The sequence below is a fragment of the Belonocnema kinseyi genome, chromosome 3 (genome assembly GCF_010883055.1).
Source record: "Belonocnema kinseyi isolate 2016_QV_RU_SX_M_011 chromosome 3, B_treatae_v1, whole genome shotgun sequence".
In the NCBI taxonomy this organism is placed as follows: domain Eukaryota; kingdom Metazoa; phylum Arthropoda; class Insecta; order Hymenoptera; family Cynipidae; genus Belonocnema; species Belonocnema kinseyi.
In genome coordinates, this window is record NC_046659.1 from 47,415,412 (window position 1) to 47,435,065 (window position 19,654).

At 31.8% G+C, this 19,654-nt stretch overlaps 2 protein-coding genes across 7 annotated transcripts in view; one reads left to right on the forward strand and one right to left on the reverse strand.

The window, feature by feature from the left end:
* Positions 1–11,028, reverse strand: part of LOC117168952 (NAD-dependent protein deacylase Sirt4-like) — a 22,029-nt gene extending 11,001 nt beyond the window's left edge. The window contains exons 1-4 of one of the 2 annotated variants that reach the window (XR_004466591.1): positions 10,744–11,028; positions 4,225–4,501; positions 3,865–4,147; positions 3,424–3,763 (exon numbers count right to left, since the gene is read on the reverse strand). Coding sequence is in view for 1 of the 2 variants with exons in the window: in XM_033354949.1 (XP_033210840.1) it covers positions 3,428–3,763; positions 3,865–4,147; positions 4,225–4,501; positions 10,744–10,798 (951 nt within the window). In the remaining variant the exon portion in view is untranslated. Of the gene's footprint in view, positions 1–3,359; positions 3,764–3,864; positions 4,148–4,224; positions 4,502–10,743 lie in introns of those variants that run through there. The other variant, XM_033354949.1, reaches the window with a different exon arrangement.
* An 87-nt stretch (positions 11,029–11,115) lies between these two features.
* Positions 11,116–19,654, forward strand: part of LOC117168951 (HIRA-interacting protein 3-like) — a 38,925-nt gene continuing 30,386 nt past the window's right edge. For 2 of the 5 annotated variants that reach the window (XR_004466590.1, XM_033354944.1), the window contains exons 1-2: positions 11,348–11,499; positions 14,272–14,806. Coding sequence is in view for 4 of the 5 variants with exons in the window: in XM_033354944.1 (XP_033210835.1) it covers positions 14,324–14,806 (483 nt within the window). In the remaining variant the exon portion in view is untranslated. Of the gene's footprint in view, positions 11,248–11,347; positions 11,500–11,555; positions 11,688–11,863; positions 12,306–14,271; positions 14,807–19,654 lie in introns of those variants that run through there. The other 3 variants (XM_033354946.1, XM_033354948.1, XM_033354945.1) reach the window with 3 other exon arrangements.

Here is a 19,654-nt window from a genome sequence, read left to right on the forward strand (position 1 = left end):
TTGGAGCTCTATACACTTGGTCAATAGCTTTTCAAGTTTTTTTAATCCTTCAGAAAAGTGCGTTTTCGGAAGTTCCTCAAAATAAGCACTTACAGAGGCAATTTTTTTTCAAAAAAAATCCCAGTTGGAAGGGCTCGGAGAACCCTGTTCTCTAATATAACATCACATTCCTTGAAATGCAAAGTATTTTATTTAAAGTATCTGAACTAAATAATTGCCGATAATTGTTCACAAATAAATGTTTTCGATATTAATAATACTAAATAATTAAAAAAATACTAATAATAATGAAAATAAGTGGTCAAAAATAAATTCAAAGCGTTAAAAATTTAAGAGTTCTTTCAAATAGAGAACCTGTTAAATAAAATTATTCTTGAATAAAATTTCGAAAATTAAAAATTAAAAACTTTAAAAATTGTTCACTTGAAATTTAAAGGAATTGAAATTGCATTAGCGCTTTTATATTAAACTAATTTTCAATTTGATACTACTTCAAACTACATTGAATCTTTCAAAGTCAGAGCTGCTTATATTGTAGAATTAAAAAGGTTTATTACATTAAAAAGAAATCAAAATTGATTTTACACATATTTCTAAAAAAAATCATTATTTTCTCGTCATTTTTACAATTCAAAATGTAAATTTTTTTAATATAAACTTTTACAAATGAATTATTCGAAAGAACTTTTAAAATAAAAATTAGTTTTTAATTTTTAATAGAAAAGTTTAAGAAAACGTTATTGCAACTAAAAGGGAAAGATTCTTTGCATTGTTATCAAAAGATTGTAAAAATTGTAATTTATTTATTTTTTGTATATATGTTACATATAACAATTTAATCAATTATTAAAGTCCATTGAACAATTTTTTTAATTTTTAATATTAAAAAATGTGTTGTTATGGATTTTAAAATGATCATGATTTTAATATTAGGCAATAGATAACTAAGGACGCGTGAATTCCTTGCTAATTTTTTATATGTTACATTACTTCATTGTGATATAATTTTTTATATAATTATACCAATTATATAATAAAGATATACTTCAGATAAACTTAACTCTGAATTTGAAGATTAAAATTTGAATTATTTATAAACAAAACAATTTTTAGGGAATTTAAATCGTGAGTATAAAAAATAAAAAATGAGCATTTAATATTTTATTTAAAAATATTAAAGTAACGAAAAATAAACATTCATTATTTTATTTCATAATTCTCTATTTTAGAGTGAAGCAACGAATAGAAATAAGGGTCTCGAGTTTAAGGGTTCCCAGCGGCTCAAATTAGGTAAAGGGTTTTGACATTTTTGGGTCAAAACCAGCCAGTGGTGAAACTAATCCAACAGATGGTGCCGCGATCAGTTCGTCTGACTTTTCTGTTAATAAACATTGAAGAGTTTAGAAAAATAATTTAAAAACTATTGCGAGAAATTCACAAAAAGGTTTTTGAAAAAATGTACCCTAGTGCATCTTTTAATTTTTTAAAGTTGATTTGTTTTTATTATAAGTGCGATAAGAATGGGAAGTAAATGTGTAGCTCATGGTTGCAAGTCAAGTTAGGACAACGAGCAGAAATTTCACAAGTTCTTTGCACCAAATAATCCAGCAATAATTAAGATGTGGCAAAAAGATATTTTATGGAATGAAATTGTGTTAAACCATAAGCACGAAGTAGTATAACAAGACTTCACTACCGGAAGACTTGAACGCGCGAATTCGGATTTAGTTAGTTTGCATCGCTCGTAGCACCTCTTGTGGAAAAATTCGAAACCCTGTATTTTTGACCATACAGTAAATTTGGCACATTTAAAATGGAACACATGCCATTTGATGTACAAAATCATCCAAATGACTGTGCTAGAGCAGAAAAAGTGATGTTTCTCAAGCCTTTCTCCTTTTTTTTTCTAACATAGCTTGTGGATGCACAGTCATTAATGTAACAGCAAACCATTTTGCATACACAAAAAAAACTCAGTACTATCACAGTCCATTTACTTTCACGACGAAACAAACAAAACGACAAGCATGTACGTTGTTTGTTTATATCCTGTTTACTACGGATGCCGCCATTTGCAAAACTTGTATTTCAACGCTTTTCCGCAAGAAGCACTACAAACGATTTTTCACTTTTTGGGGACTGACATCATTTGGGGGACGGAGGTTGGAGGACCTGATGGAAACATCATGAGTACAGTACGTTTGTTTATAGAATTTAATAGTTTATATTATTTTCATTTCAGACATGAGGTTTGCACTAATATAATTAACTATTTAATTCAAAATTTCCTTTAAATTTAATAAAAATGCCTCATGTTCGGGTCAAATTCAATAAATATATACATTATATTAAATAGTAATAAATCCATTTTCTCATTTATCAGTCCTGTCATTGACTTTTTACGAAATTATTCCCTCAAATTTTTTGATTACTTTAAACAAATATTTCCTTTAAAACTTGAAATTGTTAAGATTTTAAAGGTACAAAGATTCTTTACTATGCAATTTAAGTTGTAGTTTTATATATTCTAATTATTGTTATGTTTATATTGGATATAAGTTATATATTTTATTAATAGGGTTGTTTCCAAAGTCAGATATAATTTCTCCAATAAATGGATCTTATAGAATATAAAATTCTAATTTGAAGAACACCCAGAAAATATTTTCAAAGGGGTCAAAGGGGTCTGATTTTCCACAAATCACAGCCCATGTGTCAGTGATTCTCGAATATCTTTTTCTGTGCCGACCCTAGTAGCAAGGAATATTCCGGAAACGTTCCGCGGGAACCTTCGGAACGTACCAGGAACATTCCCTGAGTGTGTAAGATTTCCGCCACTTGGGAACGTTCCAGTGGAACATTCAAAGAATAAGTTATTGTTATTATTATCAATGAATATCCAATGAACCGTAAGTGATAGGTAAAAGTAAATTCCAGTTTATGACATAGATTCCATATATCCATTGGCCTGAGATCACTATTAGATGCAGGATCTACCTTTGGAGACCCCTGGATTAAGTTCTCTTAATTTTAATTATGCCAGAGCTAAGAAAAAGTACTGTTTAAAGGGCCGATTACTCTCGAAATTCTGTATAAAATGAGCCCAGCATAAAGCCAATTTGTCTATTTTTAAATTAGATATTGCAAAGATAGAGTAAATTTCAATGTTTTTTTAAATCATATATTCTAAAAAAATTTTTTTGTTGTGTGTAATATGTACGTCCAGGTAAAACAAGATAGAATTGCACCAAACCAGATACTCTGTTGTTGAATATAATTTGCCAGCAATAGTTTTGCAAATCACCTTCTATGCCATTATACGTACACATTTTTTCAGAAAATAATTATTACATACTATATTCATTTGTTTCTTTTATTTTCGTTTTCAGACATCTAACTAGAAATAGTTTTGTCTAAACTCACTTTATTAACTTACATCCTGCAGCTCTTCTGCGTACATTTTATGAAGAATTTCTCCGCATCTTCCTTGAACTTTAATGTTGGCATACTCGTCCCCCCTTGTCTTCCCGATGTTGACTATTGCGATAGGTTTTTTAGCTTCGAGAGCTTGCAGCACAATTCTGTAACCCGAAAATGTTGTAAGAGAAGTTCCAAGTATTAGGAGAAAATCGGCCGTTTCTACTTCTTGCTTTATCAGTTCGACAACTGCTCTTGCAACGTTCTCCCCGAAAAAAACAATGTCAGGCTTCAAAACTCCTCCACAGTTTGAGCACGAAGGTACCTTGAACTCTTCCACTTGTTCCTAGTTTTTAAAATGTATTTGAATTCCTAGTTGTTTATGTATTTACTTTCTATCAAAGAACCTTACACTTGATAAATGATATTTTTCAAAGAAATAAATACCTGTGATAATTCTACATCTCCATCTGGACGGATTGTTTCATCGAAAGAAGTAATACTGGGATTAAGTTCATCAAGTATTTCTTGAAAAGAATATCTACTAATCTTCTGATCACAGTTTAAGCACATCACTCTGAAAGCAGTTCCGTGAAGCTCTATAATATTTTGACTTCCAGCTTTTACGTGTAAACTCTCAACATTTTGCGTTACGATACAACTTACTCTACCAATGTCTTCTAACTTTTTCAGTAGCTTGTGAGTAACGTTTGGCTCAAAGGATGAAAACCTGAAAAATAAATTACCAGCATTAATGTTTTAAAGAGTTAAAAGTTTTTTGATGGTTAATGGATTTCATAAATATACCTTGGCCAACCGATATAATTTCTAGCCCAGTATCTTGTTCTAACTTTATCGCTACCACAAAAATCTTTGTAAGAAACTGGTCTTCTGTCGCTGGTAGCAAAGAGACCAACACCTTCAGACCTGTAATCAGGAATTCCACTTTCTGTAGAAATTCCGGCCCCGGTTAAAACGCACATTCGAGCAGAGAATTTTAGATATTCTTTCAGCTGTTCTAATTCTTCAGCGCGTGCTGGATTGCATTTTGGAACGAAAGTCAGACTTGAGAGGCACGATCGAACTAAAAATGTTGAGAAAAAGTGTACCTGTTTCGATTTTTTCGATGTTCTTAACTTTAAATTTAGGCTACATATTACTTCGAAAATAAAATCGTAAACGTTTATAAAAGAAATTCATGCACAGGGGAGACGGGGTGGAGTTGGACCTTTTATTTTGGTTAATTTTCATCAGAGAAGGTATTAGATTTGAGTAAAATTTACCCCCCCCCCCAGTCTTTGTCTAAAGATTCACGTTTTGAGATCCTCTGAATCCGAAAAACAGGTTTTTACGAATTTGCGTGTATGTCCGTCTGTCTGTGAGAACGATACTTTCGAAAAAATTAATCTAAATAAATAAAAGTGTGTGTGTGTGAAAATGAGACCATATGAACGCCCATCTAACGCAACGCTGCTGAAGATTGGTGAACTCCTCAACATAAAACGCCAAACAGCTGTGACTCGGTTGAAACTAACCCCCCCCCCCCCCCCCCCCCCCCCCTATTGATCGAAGTATTGTGGGATTGTTGTTGTAACTATGTTCTCCACTCTAGACGCTTTAAAATAATTTTTTTTGTGAATTATTAGGAGATGAAGCAATAGTAGAACACGATACGGTAGAAAATTCAGTTGACAAAGTCTGGGTATCACTGAGGTTAGGGACATCATTTAGAAGTTAAAAAACACTAAGGCTGCTGTATTGACCTATGTGAAACGTTTAAATCATAAAAATAACATGGTAAATGAGCAAATACCGTTGATGAAAAAACGACAGAAATTGCAATAAAATTTTTAATAACAACATTTTTTCAAAATAATGCGCATTTTTTTAACCCGTTACATGCCAAACGACCACAATCTTTTTATGTTTTTCTAGTGAATATTTTTCTGTGCAATAATAAGTAAAAAATTTAAAAACCATGACGTTCACTTTTTAAATATATTTATAATTTTTATATCAATTTGATATAGATTATGCGAGAAAATAGTAATGTCCCTGGCGGACCGAAGGAACCGAATGGAGCCTCTACAAAGTACCCGTAAAGACCCCATTCGGTTCCTTTTTTTAAAAACTCGAAAAAACAGCAAAATCAACTTTTAAATTGTTGAAATTCGGATTCTACGTTAAAATTCCCTATGCAAGGTCACGGAATAATCGCAATAGTTTTTTTTTGCAACGGTGAAAAGTTTTTAAAAATATAAGATGTATAACGCCTGTTGACTGCTACACTTCAAATGCATCAAGTAGCAGTCAACAGGCGTTATAAATCTTATACCGTAAGGACGTTTACTTTGTAGTCACAGGGAATATAGTTGTATAAACTCTAGCATACAATGCAACCCGTATTTATGAACAATTTTAATGTTGTGTTACATTTTTTTTTAAATAGTAACTAATTATTTAATTGAAATGCGTGGTGAATCCTGGGGAACATAACCTAGTTTCAGAATTTGGTTATACGCATGGACATAGGAAACACGGAACTAGACATGCCATCCTAACTTGGCGAACGGGGTTGAATCCACGGGAGGGGGGAGGATTCCATGAGTGGGGAGGGCCGCCATTTTACGATGTGTCATTTGATTATGCGCACGAGCATTTTTGGACGACAAACTGTGCATGAAAATGTAAACATGTGGGCGCTGCCATGTTTGACGCGGGACATCAAAAGGTGGCAGACCTCCCCCTCATTGCATCACCCCCGCAATGGCATGCCTAGTCCCTTGTTTCCTATGTCCATGGTTATACGTATATTTTGCGCACGTCTTCGGAGTTTCGAAACTTTTGACCAATCGGCGCAAGATCTCGAGCGCGGGAGATTTGGAAAACGAATTAAAATCGCCTATATAGTACTTTTTTGCATTACACAAATGCAAGACGGGTTGCTTTATATGCAATAATAATTTTTCTATTATATAGTTTCTATAATTATATTCCCTATGACTACATAGTGAACGTCCTTACTGTATATTTGAAAATTTTTTACCGTAAAAAAAAACTATTGCGATTATTCCGTGACCTTCTATAGGACCTTCTATGAGTAGAATCCGAATTTCAAAAATTTAAAAGTTAATTTTGCTGTTTTTTCGAGTTTTTTAAAAAGGAACCGAATGGGGTCTTAACGGGTACTTTGTAGAGGCTCCATTTGGTTCCTTCGGTCCGCCAGGGGTAAGATGATATTGAATTCAAAATGCGGAAAATATCATATTTTCCTATATTCTATCGATTTTTTCTTAGAAATTCACACGTTTTTGAAGTTATTTGTTGTCATTTTGAACTTTCTTGCCTCGCCATTATCCAAAGTTGTATAAACAATGAAAAACGTATCGCATCAACCAATTCAAAATGACCGTTCCAATATGGCGGTTTTCATGAACATTTTTATTTATTTTTTTACTCTTTTACTCTTGATGCTTATTTTTCAAGTATATTTGTTATCTTTTCATGAAAAGCACGTCAGAAATCGTAAAAAAATAACAAATTCTTGAAAATTCAAATTGGCGGAGAATCATACATTGTTCTTGATTTAAAATTAGCATGTGATGTAGTTCAAAACGGCATGCATGATAATTTTTCTAAAAAATTAAATATACTAGTTAAAAATATAAATAAATTTGACTAAAAAAATTAATGCTGAATAAATAAGGACAAAAAAAGAAAAGACTTTCCACCTCCGCCCACCTCCTCGCAAGAACTTTTCGGCACAGATTACTATGTTTATTGATTTAAAATTTTTTTTGTGAAAGTTGGGCAACGTAAAATTTACGGCGCACGGACGGTTTTAAAAATAGTAAATTAGTGAATAATTATAAAAAATATTGTATAAATATATAAGCTTAATATTTATAATAACAAAAATACCTGAAAAATAAGCGTCACGACTAATTTGAATTCCATATATTGCATTACTATTTTCTCGCATAAGCTATATCAAATTGATATAACCCTACCGATCAAAATTTCACAGTATTCCCAGGCGAAATAGCCTGGCCGGTTTGAGACAATCTGCAGGTAGATTTGAATGACCCAACTCAACTCTTAACCCAACTTCCCTTTGTTCAATTTGTCTTCAAATTATTAACGCTTTTTTTTAATTGATGAATATTCTCATTATACTTATTTATAATTATAACTTATATGCGTATATAATATTTTAGAGTTGAATTAAAAAACGCTGTCTGTTTTGGCGTATCTCATTCCATTTAAGAGATACGTTATATTCATTCCAATTTTAAACATTTAAGAAAAAAATTGGATATCTGAAATAATCGAAACTCATAGATCCCGAATTATTATGTTTTAGACTGTTAACTTTGAAGTTTAAAAAATCTATTTCTAAATTTTAATCCGATGAGTGTCGGCTATTCAATTGAGATAGGCTCTCTACCACATGATCCTTACGCTTACACCGATCTGATAACGGGAACATGATTAACCAGTACGTTAAACGGCTCAAAAAATAAATAAAATCACGTTTTTTTTGTAAATCAGCCGCCATTTTGAAAAAATGAAAAGTCATCGAGAAAAACTAATAGCAAATTTGAAAATTACGGACAAAAATACGTAAGAAAGTGTGGTTTAAAAATTTTTTTACTTATCATTGCACAGAAAAATTATCACTTGAAAAACATTTTAAAAATCGTGGCCGTTTGGCATAAAACGGGTTAACGAGACAATGAAACTACGTCTATTTTAATACCAATGCATGTTATGAATTGTTATAATATATACATTTATGGAAATGATATACAATTTCAGAGACAAACTCGAATGCGAAGCACGAGATACATGATGAGAATATGTGTCCTAAAGCCGAAGGAGTTTTAACAAAAGAGAATTCACAATGAAAAAATTTCTGTGTTCGATGCTTTGACCTTTGGTTTTAAAAAGTCTGTGTACAAAGAGGGGTTCTGAAGTTCCTGAAAATTGTATCACGTATTTTGTGAATGGTCCCTTATGTTTAAACTTCATAAAGAATTACATATAGTTAAACAATTGTTAATAAAAAATACAAATTGAAAATTAGTGCATGTGTCCCGTCTTGCCCCAGGCCTGGGGCAGAATGGATCACGTACAGGGGTGAGATGGGCCACTTTAATTATTAATTATTTTTTAACCAAAAAAGTATTTTATTATGTAATTTTGTGCTGAGTAATATTAATTACAATTATTTTATATATAAATCTTGATCAAGTTTAACATTTTTTTTTTAAATGAAATAAGATTCACCTTATTTTATGACGAAAAAAAAACAATTAGTTCTGCAACCAGAATTTTGTTTTGTATTTATTTAGTATAGAATTTATTGAGGTTAAAAACTACTCAAATTATAATATTTTTGACATATTACTCTATTTATATAAGATATAGTTCATGTTTAACCGCTTTTTCTAAACTCGAAACACTTTTGAAGAAATCATTTCCCTACACGAAGACACCAAAATTATTCCAATATTAAAAATTTCATATAAGTTTTGCTAACACGTGTACAATGAATATTCAGAGGGATAAACACTTTTATGGCTGAACAAGAAGTGACAAATTCGTATCAATTTTAACAAATTTCTAATTTGTGCATTGCAATACAAATTGAAGCTTCATAAATATCTATACTAAAAATAAAAATTGAAAAACAACTTTTTCAACACATCTCACGAAATAACGTAATATAAAATACGTACAATCGTACAAAGTTACACTTACTTTTTGTAATAAATAGGACTCGATCATTCTATTTCCAATTTTTAAACATTTATCTCCTTTATTGGCAATCTAGTTAAATATTATTTAGTTGTTTAGGCCTGCTGGCTCCGCAAAAAGGTTATGACAGCTGGAGAGAAAGTGTTCCGTCTCGCCCCTGCACGTGTCCCGTTCCGCCCCAAACTATACTTCTCATTAATATCTCAATATTGAACATTTGTCTTTAAAAAATTTATAAAACTGACTTATTAAAATAGAATACAATTATTAAACTTCGCAACAAGCGATATAAAATACATATATTCTGAAATTTTCAGTAATTGATTTCCTTTTAAAATTAGCTTAAAATTACAGAATATACCTCCTTAAATTTCAACTTTACTGTCTCCTTGGGCTATTTCATATTTTTAATATTATTTTTCTTTTTTGAGAACTTGTGAATCATAGTTCTTCTACCTATTCCTAAAAAGAAGAGTTTTGAAAACCATACAACTAAAGAGAAAATCGGGTGTCCCGCGTTTTACGCCGGTCTCCTGTCACATCGGTCTCTACTACTACATTCATCATTGAATTCAGGTATTTCAATTGCCAGTCGATAAAAAACAATAGTCGTTTTCTCAAAATCTCAACAAATAATCTTTTTTTGTTCAAAGTCTACTTTCGCGCAGGTGGGAAGGAATACATTAATTTCCCTTCCGGAAAAATCGGCTCTTTTCATAGCTACCAATCCATTTAAAACGAAATTGGAAATTCTACTGTTCCATAAGCATTGACTCAATAGTATAAAATATTTAAATTTTTGAAAACTAGAATTGCAAAGTCCGAATATGCAAAGCTTTCAAATTTATGAACCTTGAAAACTGAAACTATATAACAAAGTATAATCATTGTTTTACATTATATAAATTGTCTTGATATGAATTGTTAAGGCTTTTGCGCTGAAAATTGTACCATTTATTTAAATCATGTCAACCTAAAGCTTTTAAATTTCAAATTTATTTACTTGTGAATGATTCTAATTCGAAATTGCTCATTTACATACATATAAGAAAAATCACACAATTTAAAAGTTGTAAAAATCCTCGTAATTCCAGACACTGAAATGGAGTTTCTTTGTGGAAACTTGAAATATATCCAATGGAAAGCATCGAAATTCAAAATCAATTAAGAGGTAACAGGGTGAAAAGGATAAATTGGAAGATTATTTTTATTTGAAAATTCGTAACTATAAATAAAAGGTAACGAATTTAAAAGCTGTTATTTGTGTTACTAAAGTTACATGTACTTTGAATGTTACGCACAAATAAAAGATTAGATATATACTCGAGTTTTAAGGCATTCTGCGGTAGGCCTTCATAATTGGTTTTAAAATGTATTAAAATAATTTTCAACAATTTATCTAGAAATTGAAACCGATTTTAAATAAATATAACAGCCAAAATAAAATTCTAATGAGGCAATTTCAGATCGCGATCACTAAACAATAATCATAGTCAGTGTTCAGTATTCTTTACCTACAATGTGGAACTATAGCCATAAAAATAAAATACACAGATGTATGCTTACAAGATTTTGAGAATAGAGTTGTTGTCATTGAAAAATTGAACATTGAAGAGAACATCAGACTACAGTCACGCACTACACACTATATTTACAAACGACACACGTTTGATTCGCTGCATCTGCGTCGTGCCACATAACATTTTTTATCAAGCATACATGAGCATGAGATGAGTTTGACAGCGACAGTGGCACACTCTCACAATTCTGTTCCTAATCCACTGAACATAAAGCGTGCAGGAACACACATACGCAGCCACGTACACTAGTACTCTGCCGAAACGACAGACACGTTACGACGACACAGCGAAGCATCGCCGAAGTCATCACTCTGAACTCTGAAGCAGACGGTCAACAATTGCAACCAACCTAACCTCAACTCTTCTCTCTTGTGCTCATCTTTATTCAAAACGTCCGATCATTTAGCGGGCGGTTCCCCCCTATTTTTACGAATTCAATCTCCGATTCGCCACCCCGTGTCTCCTACTGAGGAAAAAGAAGCATTTTTTCGTAAGTATTCGTCTCACTCCCTTGTTTTTTTCCCTCGATTGTCGCCGACGCGCTCTTTTCGGTTTGGCCAACGACGCTTGCCGAAAACATCCGAAAATCCCCGAAAAGACCGGCCAACGGCCGCCGCATCGTTGCCGCGTAGATTCAGCCCGCGCAAACGTCGAGAACCAATAAAATCGTGATAATTACGTAAATATTTACGGACAACAGATAATATTTTCTCTACTTAGTGCATCGCCAAGGAACCAGCAGGTAAGAAAACCCGAGATACTAAAGTTGGCCACGCTGCGGCCCGAGCTATCTTTGGCTTTACCTTCTCGCTAAAAAACTAGTATTCGATATCGACTAATTAATCACAAGCAATGCTGAGTTGACCCTGTGTGCTTCTTCCTTGCCGACCACGTACCCCCCCTGAAATCTGAAGTTGGATAGAGTACTTCGTAAGAATTTTTAGCTAAAGATATCTTTCCACATTTGTAGCTTTGCTTATCAATAAGAAGTCGCTATATTCGCTATATCTATATACTCGTTACTGCTGCATGCTACCATAGTGCGGGGGTTATGATGCGATTACGTTTAGCCGCGATAGTAGAGCTACAAATCACAATCGAGTACGCTTGGGTATTTCGTGACCTGTTTCATTGATCTATTAATTTTCCCAGTTCATCATTTTCTTGTTCTCACTCAGTTAGTCGCAGTCCATTTTACCAATATTTTACATATTTACATTATCAATTTCGGGTCACGCGCAACATTTTGCTTTTGGCGTCATCTGCACTGGAACGTCTGAAGTGAGAACAACTAGCGTTCGCGTGCGTTGCGTTGGTGAACTTAACCACACTCGCCCATTTATGCATATCAAAGCATCTGCTTCTCATTCATTATTTCTAGTAATTCCTAGCTTGTGTGGAAAACAGTGAACAAATATTTTCGGGCGAATACTTAAAAATATCTTTAATGTTTTTACTGAGTGAAATGTGAAGATTTTGTTTGGAAAATTTTTCCATGGATGAGAAGATCCTGTGGCTAGCAGATTCTTGAAATTCTGAGAATGATAGGTATATGTGTCTTAAAGTTTATTTATTTTAAGAGAAATGTAATCCTTTTTTATCAGTAATTGAAAGAAAAATGACTGGTATTTTCATTTTTAACCTTTTCTTTCTTAATTTGTGGATCCTTCTTTGTAAAACGGTGCTTGGTAGTGTTGAGAACAGATGTATTGTGTGAAGTTAGCTTGGTACCGGTGGTTCCGGTTTCGACATTCGATTCTTGATTTATAAAATGGAGGTAGGTTTAAACCAATTGAATCTAGAAAGTTTTTGAAACTCGCAGACAACATTCGTGTGATTTTCGAAAATATATATACTTGTTTTCTGATTATAACTACATTATTTTTGTTGAAAAATAATGTAAAAATTCTCGATTGGTTGAATTGTTCATTCACTTTTTTCCATTAAGGCTCATTTATGACTGACGTCACGCAATTTTCCGACACCCCCCCCCCCCCCCCCCCCCCCCCCCCCCCCCCCCCCCCCCCCCCCCCCCCACCTTAGTCTCACTGTCAAGCATTTCCTTATTTTTCCGTATCCCGGGACAGATATTACTGTCGCGCTTTAGTGAATCCCCTCCCTCCGTATTTGAGGTAAAATTATTTTTTTGCCGAATGAAGCAAAATTCATGTTTAAAGTGATATTGCGTATTTTCGGAATCAAATGCTTCAAAATTTTAAATTGCCAAACTTCCAAGGTAAAAAGTTAATTTGTTTGACACATTTCCAACATTATAAGACAACTTAATCATTTTTATCTGTTCTTGAGTTATAAATATTATAATTGAAACAAACATTTGATCAAATTATGAAGTAATTTACGTTGAATTGATTTCGCTAATATCCTCGTTTTTACGTATAAATACGACATTACAAAGAGGAACGTCGATTAATATTTTGGAAAAATGTCAGATATTGAAAAATTTTATTAGTTGTACACTGTATAGGCTTGCATAGGAAATTCCCATTGCAATTTTTTAATAAAAAATGTAACTCCTGTATTGGTATACATTGTTTTATTAATTTATTTTCAAAAAATAAATAATTTTCTCAAATCTGTTTTGTATTTTATTGGAACGCATTACAGCTTTTAAAAATTAAATTTTTTTCTGGCGAAAGAAGAATCTTTTTTCAGAAATATACGATATCTCAAGCCAGGTGTTCCATTTATAATACGAACAATTTGAAGGGATCTGCGTTATCATTATAGATAGTTACGTGTAGATATCAGTGTAGTCTTACAATTGTTTTCCATATATTATTATCTAGAAGTTGCATATATTCAGTTAGTTTTGCTCTGATTAATGTAAAAACCAACCTAATGTTACTGATTATGTCATCTTAAAGAAAAACATTTTTTTAATTGAAAAAATTTAAACTTACGAAAAACATTTATTTTTACAATGTTTTTTTTTGCAATTGAATTTTTGGTTACTATCGCTTCTTACCAATTAAAAAAAATTTCTTTTAATAAATGATGTCTTATTTTTTCGAGAAAACCCTTCTCTACAATTCTACGGTTTCCAATTCAGAAAGTAAATTTTTGTGTGGCTTAAATGGTTAAAAGAAATTCGTGTAAAGAAAAATTGTCCTAAATAAATGACGATACTTCAAGATGGTTTACTTATTTTTAAAACTGGAAGCAGTATATTTTTATTTATTTTCTCTAAAAAAAATTTACCATGATTCATTGAATTCAAACTTTTTTTCAAATTGGTAAGAAGTCACCAAAAGAAAAAAATTCGACCACAAAAACTTGTTAAAATAATTACTTTGCACAAGTGCTAAAAAGTTTTTCCGAAAAAAATAAGTTTTTTTTCTTTTACAAGAAATGACTGATAATATTATTTCAATTCTTAAAATAATACCTCACTCATTTCATAGACCTGATTTTTGGCACGACAACTATCTGAACCACTCGTACTTCAATAAAAACAGAAATCTTCATCAAACTAAAAATAATTAATTTTTTTCAGACACGATCTCATCTAAACTTCGACACACTTTTTCGGTGTGGTTTTCTAAATCATGGTGGAGTCCGATCACAGCGAAGCTGGACAGGATGTGACTTCGACCAACGCAGTTCGAAAAATCGACGCTATTGACACAGCTAGTGAAGTTTCGAGTAAGAGACCACGTGAGGATTGTCTGGAAGACGGTAAGGTTGATCTGCCGAACAAAAAATCCCGCAGTGAAATGGAGGAACAAGCATCAGCTCTCAAGGATGAAAGTGCAACTGTCCCAGAGTCCAACGGTACCAACATGGTCGTTGACGAGGAAAAGAACAGCCAGGGAAATGGGGATGCAAACTTGAAGCCAACTTCTGATGATGCTGAGAACCGCGAGAGTGCAGATAACGCTTCTAGTGCTGATATGGAAACACAGGAGGACTCTCAAGAGGAAAAATCCGAAGATGAGAAGCAGGAAATGGAAATTAACCAGGATGCTCCGGACTGTTTGGCCAAGGAGGACAAGGGCAAACCTATGGAACAAGATGAAGCTGAGGATAAGGTAATTCATGATAATGCGCATTATACTTCTTTGAGGTTATTTAAGCTTGACGGCAGCGCCTCTGACAGGGTTGCTACAAGACCTGGAAAAATCATGGAGTAATGAAAAAATGACTGAAATCTTTTCAGTTGCACTTATTTAAAGTCTTAGTAATATATGAGTACTTTATGGTGAATTTCAAATTTGCGAATTAATACGAATTGTTTTTTACTAATAAAAATAATATGATTATAATTCTATATTTAAAAAAATTATAATAATATTAATGAAGATTATTAAGAATTTATTTAGTTATTGGAAAACCCTTTACGTATTTTAAATTTGCGAATTGACATGAATTGATTTTTTTTACTTAGAAGAATAATATGATTATAATTTCAGATTTAAAAACTGGTTATAATAATATTAATAAAGTAGCTGTCAATTCGACGTTGGCTATTTCCACTTTTTATGTATTTACAATGGCATAGTGCTCATTTAGTGAGCACTTTGCTTCCCCATTATGATTATTTAGGAAATTTATGTGTTCCCTCATAGAGGAAATAAAAATATGGGTAGTTGAAAAGGGGATACTAGCCAAGCTTTTGGAAAATATTTGACTGGTCACGAATTTCGGGATAGGAGGCACTTCTTTTCAAAACATGAATGACTATAACTTATGTACTCTTGAATATAATGTATTAATATTATAGATCAGTCGATTTGTCTCAAATTAAGGAATCTTTTTCGTTCTTGCATCATTTTTGAATTACGTTCACGAAAAAATGTTAACCGTAAAAAACAGATTTTTCAAGTATTATAAATGACCATCACTTCCGTACTCTTGAATACAATTGATTAATATTACAGGTTAATCGAATCAACGAATATTTTCTATTCTCACGTCAAATTTAAATTATTTAGATGAGAAATTTTTTATTATAAAAACAAGTTTTTCAAATAATAGAAATGGCCGTAACTTGCTTATTTTATTTGAACATGTGTAAACAGAAATAAATAATCATCATGGAGTTATATAAAAAAGTCTAGAAACTTAAACAACTCAAGTTTCAAGTCACCTTGGAAAATGTTCGGATGTTAATGTTTACACTTTGAAATTAATTCCACTTACAATTCTCCAATTGACAAGGATGTCAATTTGGAATGTATTTAAATAAAAGTTTAAACTGAGTTTTACTAAGAAAATGAACTTCTACACTTTAAAATTTAAAATGTTAGTAAATATTCCTAATTTAAAATTGTGGAAATCTCTTTGTTCATCTTGAAAGTTCTTTTTTTGTAAAAGTTTTCTATTTTCGATTTTGTTTTTCTTCAATAAGGTATCGGGTATTTTTTTCGTTGGTTCTCGCGCTTCGCGCCCGATAATATATTTATCTCACGCTCCGCGCTCGGTCTTTGTATATTGCTTACACTTCTGCACAGATTTTTTTAAACTAAAAGTCAAAACATCGAAAACAGTAATTTGGTGACAGTGACTTTTTTTTTGTTAAAGCTCCTTCGGCTTTAACGAATACATTCTCATTGCGTATCGCGTGCTTCGCACTCGAATTTGTATCTCAACTTGTATATCATTTCCATAATATGTATATTATTACAATTCATAGCATGCATTGATATTAAAACAGACGTAGTTTCATTGTCTCTTTTTAAAAAAAATACGCATTCTTTAAAAAAGTTTGTTATTAAACATTTTACTGTAACATCTGCCGGTTTTCCAAAAACTGAATTTACTCATTTCCCATATTATTTTTACGATTTAAACGTAGCACTTACGGTCGAAACACCAGCCTAACCTTTTTTCAACATCTAAATTAAATCCCAACCTCAGTAACCCACAAAAATTCCATTAACGAGGTTTTTGGGGCTGGGAGGGGGGCGATTAGTTTCAACCAAGAGTCATAGCTGGTTAGTGTTTTATGCTGAGAATTTCAAACAACCTTCAGCAGCGTTGTGTTAGATGGAAGTTCATATGATCTCATTCTCACATTCCCGACCCACAGTGGATAAAACATGTCATTTTTGGTTCAAAATAACGTACAGCCCACAAATATTAAGCGATTTGAACAAAAAATATTTGAAAAAAGCTGTTCAGAGTTCTAAGAGACTTGTCGAGCATGATTTTTGAATTAGGGTTTCAATTTTTTATAAATAAACAAACAAATATGACGAAAAAATGGCCATTTTATCTATTGACGTTCACAGTGCTTCTCAATAACAGGAAAAGTGATGAAATCGCCTAAGTTTCAATGAAGTAATTTTAACTGAAGATGTTCCATTATTATATATATATTATTAAAGAACGAAGTTTTTAATAAACAAATTATTTGTTGAAAATTAGTTTAATGATTTTCCATGATCATACGTATTTTCTAGTTATATTGCAAGAGACATTTTATGAACAAATGCAGTAATCAGGAATTTTTCGACAGAATTTTTTTTTTATCTACATTTTTTTTAATTCGGAACTTTATGATATTTGCAGCAAAATTCATAATTTTTTATTAATCTTATGATCATTTAAACAAATGTAATAAACAAATGCATTATTCGGGCATTTGACGGCAGACAAATTCGGTTTCTTCAATGCCAGTTTTTTTCAGATGGGAACTTGATAAGAATTTCAGCAACATTCATGATAAGTTGATAAATTTTATTATTTCTTTAAACAAATTAGATAAACAAATGCATTAATCAGGCATTTGTCTACAGAAAAATTCGTTTTTTTTTCTATGTCAATAGTTTTAATTAGGATATCGAAAAAAAATTAATTTTCCATCGACAGATGCTAGAATAATGCATTTGTTTATTAAATTTGTTTTTAAAAATATATAAAATTTATCAATCCATTATAAATTTCGCTGAAATCGAGAAAAACTAATTTTTCCGTCCACAGATGCCCGAATAATGCATTTGTTTGTTAAATTTATTTTAAAAAATTATAAAATGTGTCAACTCATCATGAATGTTGCCGAATTTATTATGAAGATCCCAATTAAAAGCCTGATATTGAAACAAAAAAGAATTAATCCGTCGATTGATGCCCTAATAATGCATTTGTTCATTAAATTTGTTTTTAAAAAATCATAGAATGGATTTGAAAAATTATGAATTTTGCTGAAATTGTCATGAAGTTGCATTTTTTATTAAATTTGTTTACAAAGTCATAAGATTAATCAAAAAATTATAAATTTTAGTAAAATTATCATAAATTTCCGAATTGAAAAAAATGACATAGAAAAAAAACGAATATTTCTGTTGAAAAATGCCTGATTACTGCATTTGTAGATTAAATTTGTTTATAATATAAACAATTATAATCAGAAAAGAAATTTTTTTGCAAAATATTGTTTCGATTCCAATTTCTTGCAACATAACTTGAAAAAATGTGTATTTATGGAAAATAGTAGAAAACATGTTTTCAACAAATAATGTGTCGATAACAAATTTTTTTGTATATTATCTAATATTGGAATATCCTTAAACTAATGCTATTTTATGCAACTTAAGCGATTTCAACCATTATCCTGTTATTGACGAGCACCGGGAACGTCAAATAGAAAAAAGGCCATTCTTTCGTCATATTTGTTTATTTATAAAAAAAATTGCAAACCTTATTCAAAAATCAGGCTGAACAACTCTCTCAGATATCTTATTAGCTTTTTCTCCCATCTTGTTTTTGTCGAAAAATGTAAAGATCTTTGGGCTGTACGTTATTCTGAACCAAACAAGTCATTTTTCTTCCCAACGTGCGTACGCCTTTCATATCGTGCCTTATTTGGCTTAAGTGCATGTGATACTTACAGTTTCCCCGGCTTTTTTTCCACAAAAATGAAAATTTTTAAAAACTGAATTCGCAGATGCTATAAAATATCATAACGGACGTCCCCGGGCTCTTTGTTGAGAGATAATAACAAAAAAATTTATTGTGCTAAATAAAAATTTTATGCATATGCATTATTTTGAGGTTATGTCGTTTTTCATCTCTGCCTTTCCGATAATCTGGAAATTATTTATGAAATAAACTTTTTTGATTGGCTACAAACAAGGTTAGTTCCGGGAGATTAGTTACTATGTTTATTTGTTAGTCCAAAGTTTTCGGATAAAATTATTGTGTAGTTTGGAAGTACAGTGCGGGGACGCCGGTTAGCATGTTCGCTATCATTTCCCAGATTTTGAAGGCAAAATATTTCTTATCATAGGAAAAAAGCCGGGGAATAATCTAACACTGAAAAAATCGATACTATTTCCTAAGCGTTATGCAAATTAATCACATTTTGCTAAATTAAACCTTTTTTTAATTAACCAACAAAAAAAGTGTATAGGGACGTCCGTTAGCATGTTCGCTATCATTTCCCAAATTTTTAAGACAAAATATTTATTATTCTAGAAAAAAAAGCCGTGGGAACCTAAAACTGATACAATCGACAATTTTCTAAGTATCACATGTCCTTAAAATGTTGAATTTCGTGTTTTTTGAAATTTTGTAAATGCTTTAACTCTGGTAAATTTTGGTTTTATAAAAAAATGTCATGAGGATAAATTGTTCGTCTAATTGAATACTATGAATATCCGTGCAGAGAATTTTTGAATTTTGAAGAATAGTGGTCTCAAAAATTTTTTAAACATGCTCACTTTTTGAATTTCCACCCAAAATGACTGGCTAACGAACTTGACTTTTATTTCAGGACACTAAAAGAGTATACCAAAGACCAATCCAATCTGTCAATTCTTTCGAAAGTTATCGTGCTGAAACAACTAAAAATCTACAGACATACGCACACACAGACAGACACATTCGTAAAAACCTGTTTTTCGGATTCAGGGGGTCTCAAAACTTGGACATTTGAC